Raw genomic sequence first — 15,291 nt, 5'->3', positions numbered from 1 at the left:
TTCGCAAGACGAAGAGACTCGCGGAACGGATTAATTTCGTCTTACGAGGCACCACTGTACAAAGCCCTGAACGGCCTAGGTCAGGACACCTTAAGGATTGCTCCATCACCAAGACCACCCAGAGGACCACTGGGAAGTCATCCCCGGTGTTTCAGAAGCACAACAGGCTTCAGACTGGCTCCCAGTACATTTCCGAGCACAATTCAAAGTGTCGGTGCTGACCTTTAAAGCCCTAAACGACCTTGGTCAAGTATACCTGAAGGAGCGTCTCCACCCCCATCGTTCTGCCCGGACACTGAGGTCCAGCTCCGAGGGCCTTCTGGCGGTTCCCTCGCTGCGAGAAGCCAAGTTACAGGGAACCAGGCAGAGGGCCTTCTCGGTAGTGGCGCCTTCCCTGTGGAACGCCTCCCACCAGATGTCAAAGAGGAAAACAACCACCAAAGTTTTAGAAGACCACTAAAGGCAGCCTTGTTTAGGGAAGCTTTTAATGTTTAATAGACTATTGTATTTTAATATTCTGTTGGAAGCTGGGGAAACCCTGCCAGATGGGTGGGGTATAAATAAATTATTATTAATTATTATTATTATTCACCTAGAAGTCAGGTATTTAGTGCTACCCATCCCAAGCTGTGGGAGTCCCTTTCAGCAGAGCTTCAACAGATGTCCTCACTGCCTGAACACCTTTTCATGCTAACGGGCCAATTCAGTTATTGAAATATCCTTGGATGCGTCAGATGTTTTTGTGATTATTCTTTGTTGTTTCTATGACATTCCATATTCTGTTGTATGGCTTGGCATTTTATATGAGTGGGGTGGTTTATTGTCACAAATAAATCTAGGGAAGGACATGGCTTAGCCTTAGAGCCCTTCAATATTCTGCAAACGAAAGCTGCTGCAAAGACAAGATAAGAAACCTATGCAAGTTTCATATTTATGCAAGTTAGTACCAGAATTTGGATTTGACAGGCTCCTTGCTGCTCTGCCTATACGGGAGTGCAGTGCTTGGCAGTACCAATCCAGGAACGGCTGGTATGATAGCCCTCCGGTTTAGAAGCTTTGTCCACCCCACCCCTGAGCCTTTCACATTAGAGAAAAGCCTATCAGATGATCTGCAGACTAATGCAACCAGAAGCCATTTTATGCCAATTAAGCCAGATTTGCTCAGAGGAATATCTGCCTATTTAGGAAACTGAAGGCAAAAACAAACATTTTCAGCAGCCTTGTTGCAGGATTACAGATTGAGAATAAATCCATTGTAGCAACTTGAGAATCTAGCATCAGCTGCAAATATAAGGGGCCCGACGTTCCAAGAGGGCTACAAAAATCCTGTGTGTAAGCTAACTAAGTAATCAAGCTACCTACTACTTTGCGGTTCCGCAACACCTACTCAAATCCTGCCCCAGAGTGCTAGATGCAAAAACCAGACTGCTACTGAGTGAGCGGATCAGGGCTTGCTAAGTGCCATGCACAGAACACCAATTAGTTGATTGTTTCTGCTTCTAAAGCACTGTGAGTCTAGGGCTTTACAGGTGCTGCCAATCAACTGATCAGTGGGGCCTGCAAACTCTCATTGGCCCAGCTGTACTGTTACCTGCCCTGCCCCTGATGTCATCAGATGTAGAGCAGGTGGGCGTGGCCTGGCCAGAACAGCCTCACAGGGGAAGTGTGTAAGTTCTGGTGGGCCCAATTAGTTCTGCAGGCTGCAGAACTGCCCTGTTCTAGGACACATTCCAAACAGCCACCCACCCCCTTTCAATTCCCTCCTCAAAAACCTACCTTCTTCCATGAAGCCTCTGGAACCACCCCCTAGGCTTCATGCTCAAGCATGACAAGGTTCGATACATGAAGCTGAAATAACACATGCTTTCCTAATTTACGCCATCTCTCCCCCACAACTTCCTGTTGTCTCCTGCACTGATTTATAGGCTGCAAGCCCCCTAGGTCCTCTTAAACTCTGCAGAGCCCTGCACAATGATGGAGGTCTATTACTTGTGAAGGATGCTCTCTCTCTCTCTCAAGGATGAAGCTCCAGGCAAATAGGTCTGCAAGTGGACCAAATTTATATGAATCCCCCGACTCCCTAGCTAGGCCTCAGTTGCATCCTGTGTTTTAAATCAGGGGTGAATAGCCTGTGTTTCCCCCGACTCCCACTTGCCTCAGCTAGCAGGGTCTGGGATGAAGAACTGTAGTCCCAACAATGCCTGGAGGAACCCAGACCCCCTACCCGTTTTAACTGGTAAGCTTGGTGGGGCAGGGACAGAGGAAAGCAGCACCATGCACATGAATGCTGCTTTAGTTTTCTCTAATTTCGGCAGAGAAATTCAGCAGAATCCGAGTACAGTGGTGCCTCGCAAGACGAAGAGAATCTGTTCTGCGAGTCTCTTCGTCTAGCGGTTTTTCCGTCTTGCGAAGCAAGCCCATTGACGGATTAGCGGATTAGCGCTATTAGCAGCTTTTAGCGGCTTATCGGATCAGCTGATAAGCGGCTTAGAAAAAGGGGGGGAGGGGAAAAACCCCGCAGGAACTCGCAAGACATTTTCGTCTTGCAAAGCAAGCCCATAGGAGATTCGTTTTGCGAAGCACCTCCAAAACGGAAAACTCTTTCGTCTAGCGAGTTTTCCGTCTTGCGAGGCATTCGTCTTGCGGGGCACCACTGTATTCACAACATAAAGCTGCCTGGAGATACTCACATCTTCCAGGGGTGTAATAGATGCACTTTCACCTCCATAGTAAGCATTGCGATCCATGTGAAGAACCTTCTTCCCATTCACCGACATGATGCCAGACAGAATGCATTCCTGTGTAAGAGAGAAACAAGCGGCAACATTAAACCAAGGGAGCCCTCGGGTTTTGCTCTTTCATTCACGATCTACCAGAGCTTCCAATGGAGGTGGTGGTGATGGGAGAACCGCTACCCTGTGCTAAGTGAAACTAAGAAGGTGGCCGTTGGAGAGGCAACTTGTCCAATTACTGCAACAGAAAATGCAGACGTAGGAACAGAAGACTAGCACTGGAAGCAACTGGGGAAAATTGCCAGCTGTTATTTATTAACTAATGTCTTGCAGCAAACCTGTATCAAGGTGGTATCCTGTCAGCAGGTACTCCTCTATAAACTGGCACACAAAGCAATCTGAAAGCCTGAAAGCTCTGCACTCCCGGATAGGCAAACAAAAAACCGACCGGTGCATTAAAGCCACAATGCTGGGGAAATTTGCAGAAGAGTGCAGAATATGTTTACTTGGGCAGGTCCTTTTCAGAGCTGACTTCCGTGCTGCAAGTGAAAGCTACTGCCAACCGGTTAAGGCGTGACAACTATACCATCCGTCTGCTAAGCTGGGAGAACAGCTTTTGCTTTACAATCGACACTGAGTGGTAGACTGCACTGTTTTGGACGAACATTTCCACCAGGAAAGGACAGCCAAGCCAGACCTGCTCAAATATTCCAAAACATATTCCAATAGCTTGACACATCAGCCTGCCAACGCTGCACAGCTACCCAGCCCAAAGCAATGGAGGATTCCAGAGGCGTGGCTCTGTGGGCAGGCAAGGAGAAATCGGCCACATGCCCAGTCACTTCCACTTCCTTTAGCAACCGACATCTTCAAGTTTAGCTCGGGCTTTTGCCTCCACATGGAACCTAAAGCAGGAAGCCTGGTGGTCATGCTTGGGGAGAAAAGCAGAGAAAGCGCAAAGCCAGATTTGCATGTGCTGCTGCAAGGCAGTCCCCACATGACTTCTCTGCCTTAGAATACTCCAACAGCACCCAGATAATGAGTAAGACGGTGCTGGTGCTGTCAGGAGCCAAAAGAGAATGCAGAGAAATGGGGAGGGCTATATGTCTCTATTGCCAGCCAAGTCTGCCTTGAACCACTCTTCCCTTTCTCTGGAGAAGGGACAGCCCCCCCCCCTCTGAATTTACACACTTAATTATAGTGTATGTTCTGGGTGTTCAATGTAAGCTGCTTTGGGAGCCAACTTGATTGAAAAGCTGTGTACCTGAAGCCCAGTGTCTTCTAGTTTGTTTTAAAGTGTCTGCAACAGGAGTAGGACAGGTCATCTCAATTAATTCTAAGCCTTTGCACAGAGTCTTGCCCTGAAGCTACTACTTTTATTGCCAACCAAAGAATTTAAAGCCTTTGAGAAATTTGGATCCATTATCCCCACTTCACCACCAACTGATTTTCTAGAGAGCACAGCAAGAGTTAAACATGGCAGAGTCAGTCAGTGCTGTTAGTTAGCATTAGGCAAGCAAGATCCTGCCTACACGTTCTTGGTTGGTTCAGTGCCCGGTCTCAAACTTGAAAATCTAGATTTACTCCAGGATAAGATGCCCCAAACTTAACTGCTGCAGTTTAACCTATTGTAGTGCCTCTTTTCCCACAAGAGTCCATTTCTCCTACTTGGTTCAGGGCAGCTATAATACGTAGAGATACTATTCCTGGTGGTACTAAGAAAGGCATCCCCAACCTGCAGCCCCTCCAGATGTTTTGGCCTACAACTTCCCAGGACCAGTGGTCAGGGTTGATGGGAACTGTAGTCCAAAACATCTGGAGGGCCGAAGGTTGGGGGTGCCTGTGCTAAGAGGATGCCAGGAAGCAAAATGGCTTCAACAGCTCCGTTACTAGCTAGACTAAGTACTTTGAAGTAGATTTGCTGAGCCAAAAGCAACTTGCAAACAGGCTAAAATGTTTTCAGTTAAAAAGTGGAGCTAGGCTTGGAATTAGGACTGATCCTAGGGCAGTCTACATTCTAACTTTACAGCACATGCTACAGGTTAGATATTTTAATGCTTGCTTATATTCATCCAATGCCTTCCACAATTACAAGCAAACACAGAGCTTGGTCCTAAGAACAGAGCAATATTAGGAGAGCAACAAAATTCACTGGAAGAAGCTGCTGGAGGAAAATTCAACAAACAAAAAAAATCACTGAGCAAGGCATGATAGCAGCTCTCAGGCAGCATATAGAAATTCTCCCGGCCTCTCTTGCGAAAGAAGTCAGAGTTCCTGTTCTATTTGTTTGCCAACAGCATCGTGGCTAGTGGGTTTTACAGGTTAAGATGGATGGATATACCAGTTTTAGATAGAGCTTCCTTTACACCAAGGGCATGAGATAAAACGGTTATTGAGGTTAGCCGCACAAGCAGGAAGTTTCCAGGCAGATGGGCTGCTTGTATGACAAAGGTCCGCGGAAGAAACAATGGGACTGGTACATTCCTCAACCCAAAGCCACAGCACTGGATTAATGTTACTACTGTGAGAGGGATTAAGGCTGCAATCCTAATCCTATTTCCCTAGATGTAAGCCCCACTGAGTTCAACAACACTTGCCTCCCACTAGACGTTGTTAGGATTGCACTATAGATCAGTTGACTCCCAACTGGTGGTCCACGGACCCCCCTCAGGGGGTCTGTGGCACCATTCACATAACAGAAACTACACAAGAGGTATCACCATTTTCAAAAGGAGGGGGTCCATGGCTTGGCTTTTGAAAAGGAGGGGGTTCACAGTACTTAGCTACTTGGGATCCACGGCTGTAGATTATTAGCTAACCTGTGGGCCTCCAGGTATTGTTGAACTACAACTCCCATCAGCCATGCTGATAGAAGTTAGCCCCTCCCCCCCATTATACACAGTTGCATTGGGATCCCTTCTCACAAACAAGGAAAAGTAGTTGGTTTTCTGCTAATTCAGCTAAGGAGCAACAGTCAGGACAGGATCCTGCCATATGCTTCTATTGACTTATCTATAAGTACTAGCAAAATAGGAAATCACTTCCAACAACCTACTATACACCCAAATGCAGAGGCGGAGCAAAATGTAAACTACTAACATTTATATTTTGAACACATCTTGCATCTGACAAGCTGTGGGATCAACAGCACGCACACTGCTAATCCCATTTAAAAATTATCTGCAAGCCCACATCACAGTTTAAGTTCCGACCGGATTTCTTCCTTTGTAGCTGACAGGGCGTTATATGAGGTTCTCAGATCTTTAGCAAATACTCCAAATGCCACAAGTTCCCCATAAAGGAGAAACACAACATAGTTGGGAAGGGGGAAACATATAGATAGTCCAGTGAATACTACAAACACGGTTGCATCATGTTGTAGCTACAATTAGTCATACCTCTTGTTACGTTTGCTTCAGGTTAAATCTTTTCAGGTTGCGTCTTCCAGGTTACTGTTACTTCCAGGTTTCGCCACTCATGCATGCGCAGACGCTCAAAATGATGTCACACGCACGCACAGAAGCAGTGAATTGTGACCTGCGCATGCGTGGGTTGCATTCTGCTCATGTTGTGAGCAGGGCTCCAGAATGGATCCCGTTCGCAACCAGAGGTACCACTGTACACTGTGCAATCTTTGACATATGCCAACGTCACAGGTAGGACTTTAGTGGAAATGTGGGCACCACAATACCAGCCATCATGGAGCTGCTGGCATCCAACAAAAACTCCAAGACCATCTGCATGACATGGTCACATGGCACTATACTGCCAGGTGAAATAATGACCGCTTTTGGTGCAAAACTGTTGCAGCAGCAGTTGCAGTTTTTACTAGGAGGCCCCTCTCTACAACTCAGAAGGGTTCTATTTGGTCTACTGCTGAGTTGGATCCAAATACTCAGAATGCATTTTGAAATCTGTTGAATGAAACATGTGCACGTACAACTTTGGGTAGGTGTGCACAGGGTTCCCTCACAGACCAGCCAGAATGGGAGCTTGAAAGGCAGACATGTGGCTATATAAACATTTTGTCCATAATCAAGATCAGCACTGTAGCTATTTGTTGTAGCTCTGTACCTGTATTTTGTAGAGTGATTTATATGTTTGCATCAGGGACTTTTGACTAAAAGTCCCTGATGCAAACTTATAAATCACTCTTCAGCTTTTTGATCACCAGAATGTGTGTGACAATGCTGAGATCTCCAAAGTTGAGAAGGCGGCTGGGGGCCTGTTTGACTGTTGTGGACCTGGAGTAGCCCAGTCATGCAGGGCCAAAACGGCAACCTCACCAGGAACAGTGAGTAGAAAGGGAGGCACACATGGTCAAGGCTTGAATGTTCTGCCTCCTTAGGCTACACAGTGGCCCATGCCAGCGGCAAAGAGACAGGAACCTGGCAAGCCCAAATCGTGTGGATCTCTGTACTTCACACACAACTGTTTATGTAAGCTGGCTCTCTTCTTCCTGTTGGAGACAGATGTGTTGGCTACAAAACTCATTCCCTGACCAACAATGTGTTTATAAAGTTTCTTATGTTTCACTGGGCTGCTGGTCTAGCTGCAGTGACGTCCTCCACTTCCAAGTAATGCCACCAAACCAATGAACCTGCAAGTCAGTAATCTGTACTACTGCGTATCTTTTATGCAAGAATGCTACTGCTGAAGTCTCTCTCTCTACCCACCAAATGTAGCAAGTGTTGTTTGAAGGACACAGTGGTCAGATTCTTGCTACGGAAGTGGCAATAAGCTTCCTGAGGCACAACAAGCATTCCAGCCTAGATCTGCAGCCCATGATCAACCATCATGTTTTCAGTCCTGAAGACCACAACAAAGCATGATGCCTAGAGATGTAGCCCTTAAGGAACCTTTGTCAAGAGTTGCCTTAGGGAGTTTTGAATACTCGTGATGGCCTCTCTTGCCAGTGTGGCTGAAATCCCACTCTTATTTTCTTCAGTTGTTTTCAAGGTAAGCCTCTATAAAAACTAGTGAGAACTCTGAGCAGCACTGTGAACAAGTAACACTACATAGAGACGTGCAGTTTTTAAAACTGGTAATCGTCACCCTAAGCAGCAGCACTGCTCCTGGGGTGTAGCAAGAACATGAAGACACATCAAAAGTTTGAGGCTCAAATCAAATACAGAACTGGTGAGCAAATGAAGGTCAAATTGCCAAGGAGGAACTATGCACAGATTGCAGAACAGTATTGCACCATTCCCAAGGTTTGCAGTTGATGCTTACAGCCCAGTTACACCCCCCATTTCCTCTTAAGGAAGCTGCGCAGAGTTCAGGCTTGCTCCCAATTGTGGTGACAGTTTCACCCCTTTGAAAGATTTCCTACTTCAGATATCTGAAATTTGACTGCTGCTGGACTTTAATCTAGAGTCAAGTTTCAGATCTGCAAGGAACTAACTGGGTAGGCCTGGCAAATTATCTACCCCCTCCCTCCCCATCCTGTTCAACCACTCTTAAGAACTAAAAGTCATATATAAATGTTTTAAACGCAATAAAGAACAGGCTCGGGGGCAAGAAAGATTTAAGAGCTTTTTGCACTTTCATAAAAGGTTTTAAATGAAGTGCAAGGAATAGGGTTATGTTACTGCACAATCTGATTCCTTGGCCCATTTGAAATACTGTATGCTGTAGTAGAACTAAACTTTGCTAATGCAAAAACTTCTTAGTTAAGATTGACTGGTTCAGTTCTTTATAAAGATGCCCAGTTTACTGACAAAGCCAACGAAATAGGGTATTTCAAAGCCTGAAGAGTGTTGGCTGAAAGCTCCAATGTGTACCTGTTTTCTGTTCCACGATAAGGAGTTTCAGAGTTGACTGACAGGCCAGATTTCAGAAATGCAAGCTTCATTATGCAGAACTAATTATTTTAAGTGTATATATCCTGTTTAAACACAAGGCCTTTTTATTTATAATAAATGAAGTAAAGTGTCAGATACTTTACTTAGCTGCAATTTTTGGTCAAGGAAAGCCGTTTTGCCTAAAGTGTTCATACCCAACAAAACCCTTAAGTCTTTCAAAGTCAAGCTCTGCTAGACAAGGGACAATGAGGTTACAGCAATTAAATCTTGTAAGCAGATAAGTGAATGCAAGGGTTCTACCTGCTAGAATTATGCTGAAACATTTTCGTTTGTCTCATTCAGCATTTCCTTAGGAAACAGAGGAAACCACAAGCAAGCTATGTCCCAAGAGGTCAAAATTCAGTCCAACATGCACCCAAGCATGAGAAAGGGCTTTCCTGCCACATACAGAGACAGAAGCTCATCGTGCAGCTTGAGCAGCAGCCTCTGAGCTTTCTCCATGTGTTGTTCACTTGTTTCTGGACGGCAGGCCTGTACTAATGCACATGGCAAAACGAATGCCACTGGGTAACTAACCTGAGCCCAAGCAGACTCCATTTATTACCCACGCCCTTCTTTCGGCAGTCTGCAATCATGACACACAGCTGGTAACCACAGAAGCACTAAAACACTGGAAACACACACAGCTCTTAGCAGAATTACACCCAGGGGCCTTCAAAGTCAGAGAGGAATGCAAAGCATGTTTCACAGCCAAAACGCAAAAATCTCTTGTTCTATCCCTCCAAACGAGCAAAGCTTTGGAAAACAAAAGCAGGAAAAAGCTGGCTTCAACAATCACAGGAAGCACGCGTTCATTCAGAGCCATATTTATTTCTCCCCTCAACAGAACAATGCCTTCTCTCATCTTATGCCTTGCCATCCATCATTTGTTCAGAACTGATATCTACTACAAGAACTGAAATTGGTAAGCCATCAGTGGAAGACGGGGAGAAAAGCCATTTTATTAGAAGAACACACACAGGGTTGTTGAAAGATCAGGTGACTGGTCTACACTGTGACTGCCACCATTTAGATACGAGGCTGCCACCATTTAGATACGATGCCCTATAACAGCAACTTTCAGGCAGCTCTCCTCGCAGGCAGCTCCCCTTTTCAGATCATAAAAGGCTACAAAAAGTCATCTTCTCAAAACATCTGCAAATTATGGTGAACAGTAGCAGGGTTGTTTTAAATGCCAGCTAAAATTCAGCTTCCCAGAACCCATGTTAACCCACCAGTGACAACTAGAAAATTGGTTTGCTACGAAACAATAGAGGCTAAGGCCTCCTATACCGCGTCAAATTCATACTCCTGCATCAAGCCACCTCAAACATGGAAAACAGCATTATTGCCAAATTAAGGCAAACATGCTTTTTTGGGGAGGTGCTGACCATCAATTCCCTTTCACAGAAAGGGTGTCCAAGCGAGAAGATGGTGTCAATTTGAGATTGTAATCCCCAAAGGCAACGACAATTTAAAAGGGTAGCAGTAATCGGCAAGGCAAGAATCAATATTTGAGAAGCACTATTTATTCCTCCCTCAAATTTAAACAAGCTCCTCCTCTTGTCATATTAGCTGATGTAAATAGTTCAGTTTGCAGCAAGAGCTCAGTTTATGACAAGCGCCAAGTGAACAAGGATTAAGATGTTACCTGGCTATTTGGAAGGAAGACCCTTCTTTCAAAGAGAATAGCCACAGGAAAGAGTAAAGCCAAGGTGCTGGGCTGGGCAGGGGAGATCAAGGACACCACTGAAAGTGAAGTTTCAAGGGGATACTAGACAGTAGGAAAGGAGGACAGGGCCATAGCTCAATGACAGAGCCTCTGCTTAGCATGAAGAAGGTCCCAGATTCAATCCCAGGTATCCCCCGATGCCTCAAACCCTGGAGAGCCACTGACAATATTATGCTAGATGGACCTGACAGGGCAAAGAGGAAAGCACCATAAAAGCAAACCAGAGAAGTAAGAGGATGAAGGAGCTAACAATCAGGTAAGGGTCAGGAGACAGAAGTGATCTGGGAAGAAGAGAGAAGCTACAAACATTCTGAATGGGAAAAGGAGTCAAGGCATGCAAGAAAAGGCTAGGCCTGGGGAAAACATAACAGAGCCAGGCCTAAAGGAAAGAGTCAAGCAAGGACTAGAGGAGATGTCATGTGACTCAGGCAGGAAGGTAGGGCTGTAAAGCAAGAGCCAATGGCTAAATTCTTGGACATGTGAGATCAGGGTTTGAAATACACGTTCAAATCTCTACATAGTCTTGAATCAAACCAAGAAGTCTTGGGTCATTCAAAAAAATCTGCAACACACTTTTATCCTACATAAGTAGCACAAAGTGGCCTATCAGTTCCTCTCAGGGTGGCCCTTAACCTCGGCCCTCCAGATGTTTTGGCCTACAACTCCCATGATCCCTAGCTAGCAGGACCAGTGGTCAGGGATGATGGGAATTGTAGTCTCAAAACATCTGGAGGGCTGAGGTTGAGGAAGCCTAGTTTAAGGTCATGTATGCTGCCCTGAAGGAAAAGCAGATGCCTGTTATGAAAATGGAACAGAGATGTAAAGAAATGTTAAAAGAAAAGGACAAATTAAATGGTTAGAAGACATGGTGAGCACTGTGAAACCACAGAGATGTGCGTCAAGTATGGAATTAAAACAGTGGTATCCGAGGGGATGACCTTGATCTTTCTGGAGCTGTAACAAAGAGGATTTGGTATGAAGAGAACAGAGGATGAGAACAGAGGCAAAGAGGGGGGTCATGAGAGAGAAGGAGTAAAAAGGAGGATGAAAAGAGAATAGCTGTGCCATGACTGGGAGAATTAAGCAGTAAGACAGGGGTAAGAAAGAAAAGCATGTGTAATAAAGGGAAATATGGGGGAAATAATTAACATGACTAAGTGCAGTCAATAATAATAATAAAACGAAGCCCAGAGGCTAAAAGAAAATGGTGGGGGGATGAAACAAAGGAAAGGACAGGACATAAGGGAAGAGACAAGGGCAAGAAATTAAAAATGCCACTTGGAGGGCAAAAGGGCACCAAGTAAGAATGTGACAAAATATACCGTATTTTTTGCTCTATAAGACACACTTTTTCCCTCCTAAAAAGTAAGGGGGAATGTGTGTGCGTCTTATGGAGCGAATGCAGGCTGCACAGCTATCCCAGAAGCCAGAACAGCAAGAGGAATTGCTGCTTTCACTGTGCAGCGATCCCTCTTGCTGTTCTGGCTTCTGAGATTCAGAATATTTTTAGAGAGAGAAATTTTTTAGAGAGAGAAATTTTATTGCGGCCATAGGCCCAGAATATTTTTTTTCTTGTTTTCCTCCTCCAAAAACTAGGTGCATCTTGTGGTCTGGTGCGTCTTATGGAGCGAAAAATACGGTAATCAGTGCCCTGAAGAAAGGGTCATGGGACAGGTGAGTTTGAAGAGACACATGTACAAGGTAAGTGGGAGGTGATGGGGCTGAATTGAGAGATTTCATTTCAGGGAAGCACTGTTACCAAAGATGCCTGGGAAAAGGGATGGAGACAGAACTGGCAAGAGCAATATGGGGTGGCGAATCAGAGGGGCAGTGGAGTGACACTTGCAGAACATGGCACTGCTGACAAATAAAGGGGATGTCACTACTACTAAGACTGGTAGAGGAAGAATGCCAGGTAGAAAGGTTAAGAGGTAAAATGGCTAGGTGCTCTTTGCTGAATAAAGATGCACGGCAGGTGTACTCACATAGCACCTAGTTAGCTTATGGAACTCACTGCCACAAAATGTAGTAATTGTCATCAGCTTAAACAGTATTAGACATGAAGGCCTATCAACAGCTACAGATCAGGAAGACAATGTGGAGCTTCCATGCTCAGAGGCAGTAGGTTTCTGCTGAAAGAAACACCAGGAAAGGATTATTGCACTCGGATCCTGCTTGCAGGCTTCCCAAGATGCATCTGGTTGGCTACAGTGAGAAACAGGATGCTGGGCAATTCTTCATGGGTGGCTACAGCCAAGGGCAAAGGGACCCCTGACCATTAGGTCCAGTTGCTGACGACTCTGGGGTTGTGGCGCTCATCTCGCTTTATTGGCCGAGGGAGCCGGTGTACAGCTTCCGGGTCATGTGGCCAGCATGACTAAGCCGCTTCTGGCGAACCAGAGCAGAGCATGGAAACACCGTTTACCTTCCCGCCAGAGCGGTACCTATTTATCTACTTGCACTTTGACGTGCTTTCAAACTGCTAGGTTGGCAGGAGCAGGGACTGAGCAACGGGAGCTCACCCCGTCGTGGGGATTCGAACCGCCGACCTTCTGATCGGCAAGTCCTAGGCTCTGTGGTTTGACCCACAGCACCAAAAACCAAGGGTGCCTGGTGCCCATGAGGGAGTGGCAGAGTGGAAGGGAGGGACGCCAGCAGTAGGTGGAGCCAGAGATAATGAAGAGGCGGAGCCTAGTGATTCTGGTTTGGTCCCTGTTGAATTCTACAAAGGCAACACAGACTAAGGAGGAGGAAGCTAAAGTCAGTGAGTGGGCTGGATGCCAGTAAGACTACGAGCAGGAAGGGGCTGGCTGCGGGCAGAATGAGGTCTGTGGGGCAGGCAGCGTCCCATTTGTGCTATTGGGCAGCCCTGGGGGGGGGGCAGGAGCAAAGGTAAGTGCCCCCAGAAGGGGAGAAGAGGGACATGCATGCAAAATGGGCAATGGGAGGATGGAAGCAGCACTGAGACGTGTGAGCTGAGTTATGATAGGACAAAAAAAATCAATACACGCAGAGAAAAGGAGGCCAGCGTGGAATCGTCAGGAGAGGAAAAAACGCATTAGGTTAAGGCAAAGGCAGCAGCGACCCCTAAGGAGAAACATGGGGGGGGGGAGAAGTGGGGAGATTGAAGCTCTGAACAAAGATGGCACAGATTCAGCGAGAGGAGCAAATTAAGGCTTGGGTTTTCTTTTTTAAAAAAAGATAAATAAGGAGCAAAAACTGTAATGGAGGGAAATGGACTGAGACAGGGCAACTGCTGGAGGCGACCCCCACCCCCAAAAATAAAGCTCTCCCAAAGATGGACAAGCGGCTCGTTCTCCCCCCACCGACCCAAAAATGCAAATGCCAAACACCCCAGAGAAGACAGCCCTGAGCAGGGAAGCTTTTTTAAGTGTAACGTTTTATTCTGGGGTTTTTTTATACGTGCTGTAAGCCGTCCACAGTGACTGGGGCAACGCAGTCGGATGGGCGGGGTAGAAATAATAAAAGTATCGCGAGGAGAAAGAAGTTAAAAGGCGTGGAAGGAAATTGAGGGTGGCGGTGGGGGGGGGACACCTTTGGATCCAGTGACATTTGGCGGGCAGTACCAAAAAATAAAAACAAGAACCCTCAAGAGTATTTCCTATGTAAAACCATTATATTATTAATTACTATTACATTTTAGTGTGTTTTTTATGTGCTGTAAGCCACCCAGAGCGGCTGGAGGAAGCCAGCCAGGCGGATAGAAATAATAAAAATTATTACGACAATCTTTATTGTCATTGTCCCATAATTAAATACAATATACTCCCATAAAGACCTTACACTGCGTTTAAAACGAAAAATCGCATTTGGATAGAAACTGTTTCTCAGGCGGCTGGTCCTAGTCTCCTATTGTCGTTGTTATTATTATTATTTATTATTATTATTTTGTTTTTTCCTGCTGGGGGGGGGGAGAGAAGGAGACACGTCATAGGCCGTCTGTGTGAGGAATATATAAAATAAATGAGGGAGAAACCCGACCAAAAACCTGAGGTGAGTCGTGAGGAGGGAGGCGGGGAGGCCGCGAGGGGCGAGGGAAGGGCGGAAGAAGGCGGCGAGGAGGGCGGCCTGTCGAGGAGGCCTCTCCCCGGCCCCGCTCACCGTCAGGCCGGTGCCCAGCACGATCACGTCGTACTCCTCGTTCATGGCTGCGGCGAAGAGGAGGAGGCGGCTGCGGCTGGAGCTGCTGAGGCAGAAGGAGGGCGTCGTCGTCCCGCCCGCGGAGGCGTCTGGCGAGGCGGCCTCGGCTCCTCTCTCCCCGCGGAGGCGGCGCTGCTGCAGCAGGAGCGGCGGCGGCGGCGGCGGCGGCTGCTGAGGGGCCTGAGGGCGGCAGCACTTTGCGGACGTCCAGGAGGAGGAGGAGCAGAAAATGGAGGCGCCGCCGCCGCCGCCGCCGGGAAGAGAGCGCGCCAGAGGGGCGGGGCCTGCGTCGTGGCGCGAGCCGGGTTGGCGGCGGCGCCGAGGGGAGGGCGGGGCCGGGGCGGGGCCTCCGCGGCCGCCCGAGGAGGAGGAGCCCCCCGGAGCCCCAATCTCCTCCATCGGAGAGGCGAGGGCGGGAAGGGAGGGGAGGGGGGCCGCTGGCCGGAGAGGAAGCTCGGATTGGTCCGCCGACGCGAGGGAGGCCTCAGTCATCCGGATAGGCCCGCCCCTCGAGCGTCCTCATTCGCTGTCGGGGGGGGGAAGGGTGCGCCCCCTGCCGGGGGAATCGGTGGTGGTCGCGCAGGCGCAGAGCCGCGGGAGAGGCCGCTTGCCCTTCGCCGGGCTTCCGCAGCAGAAAAGCGTGGCGGGTTTTTTTTGTTTTGCAGTATTATTATTATCACTGTTGTTGTGATCCTTGGGTGAAGGAAGGTTGTGGTGGTTGTTGTTATTATTATTATTATTTTATTTTATTTTTTATTATTACATTGTTGTTATTATTTATTATTATTATTTATTGTTATTATTTTATTATTAAAACATTATT

The 15,291-nt window shown here is 47.0% G+C and overlaps 1 protein-coding gene across 1 annotated transcript in view; it reads right to left on the bottom strand.

Annotated features, from left to right (window-relative positions):
- GDI2 (GDP dissociation inhibitor 2) overlaps nt 1–14,577 on the bottom strand; it is a 31,253-nt gene extending 16,676 nt beyond the window's left edge. Inside the window, exons 1-2 of the mRNA XM_082239218.1 lie at nt 14,430–14,577; nt 2,691–2,798 (exon numbers count right to left, since the gene is read on the bottom strand). Coding sequence (XP_082095344.1) covers nt 2,691–2,798; nt 14,430–14,474 — 153 coding nt within the window. The 5' untranslated portion in view covers nt 14,475–14,577. The remainder of the gene's footprint in view (nt 1–2,690; nt 2,799–14,429) is intronic.
- Between the last annotated feature and the right edge of the window lie 714 nt (nt 14,578–15,291).

This window comes from Podarcis vaucheri, assembly GCF_965113315.1.
Source record: "Podarcis vaucheri genome assembly, chromosome: 10".
Taxonomy (NCBI): Eukaryota; Metazoa; Chordata; class Lepidosauria; order Squamata; family Lacertidae; genus Podarcis; species Podarcis vaucheri.
Note: the sequence above shows the minus strand (reverse complement) of the source record. Positions and strands in the feature narration are given on the sequence as shown.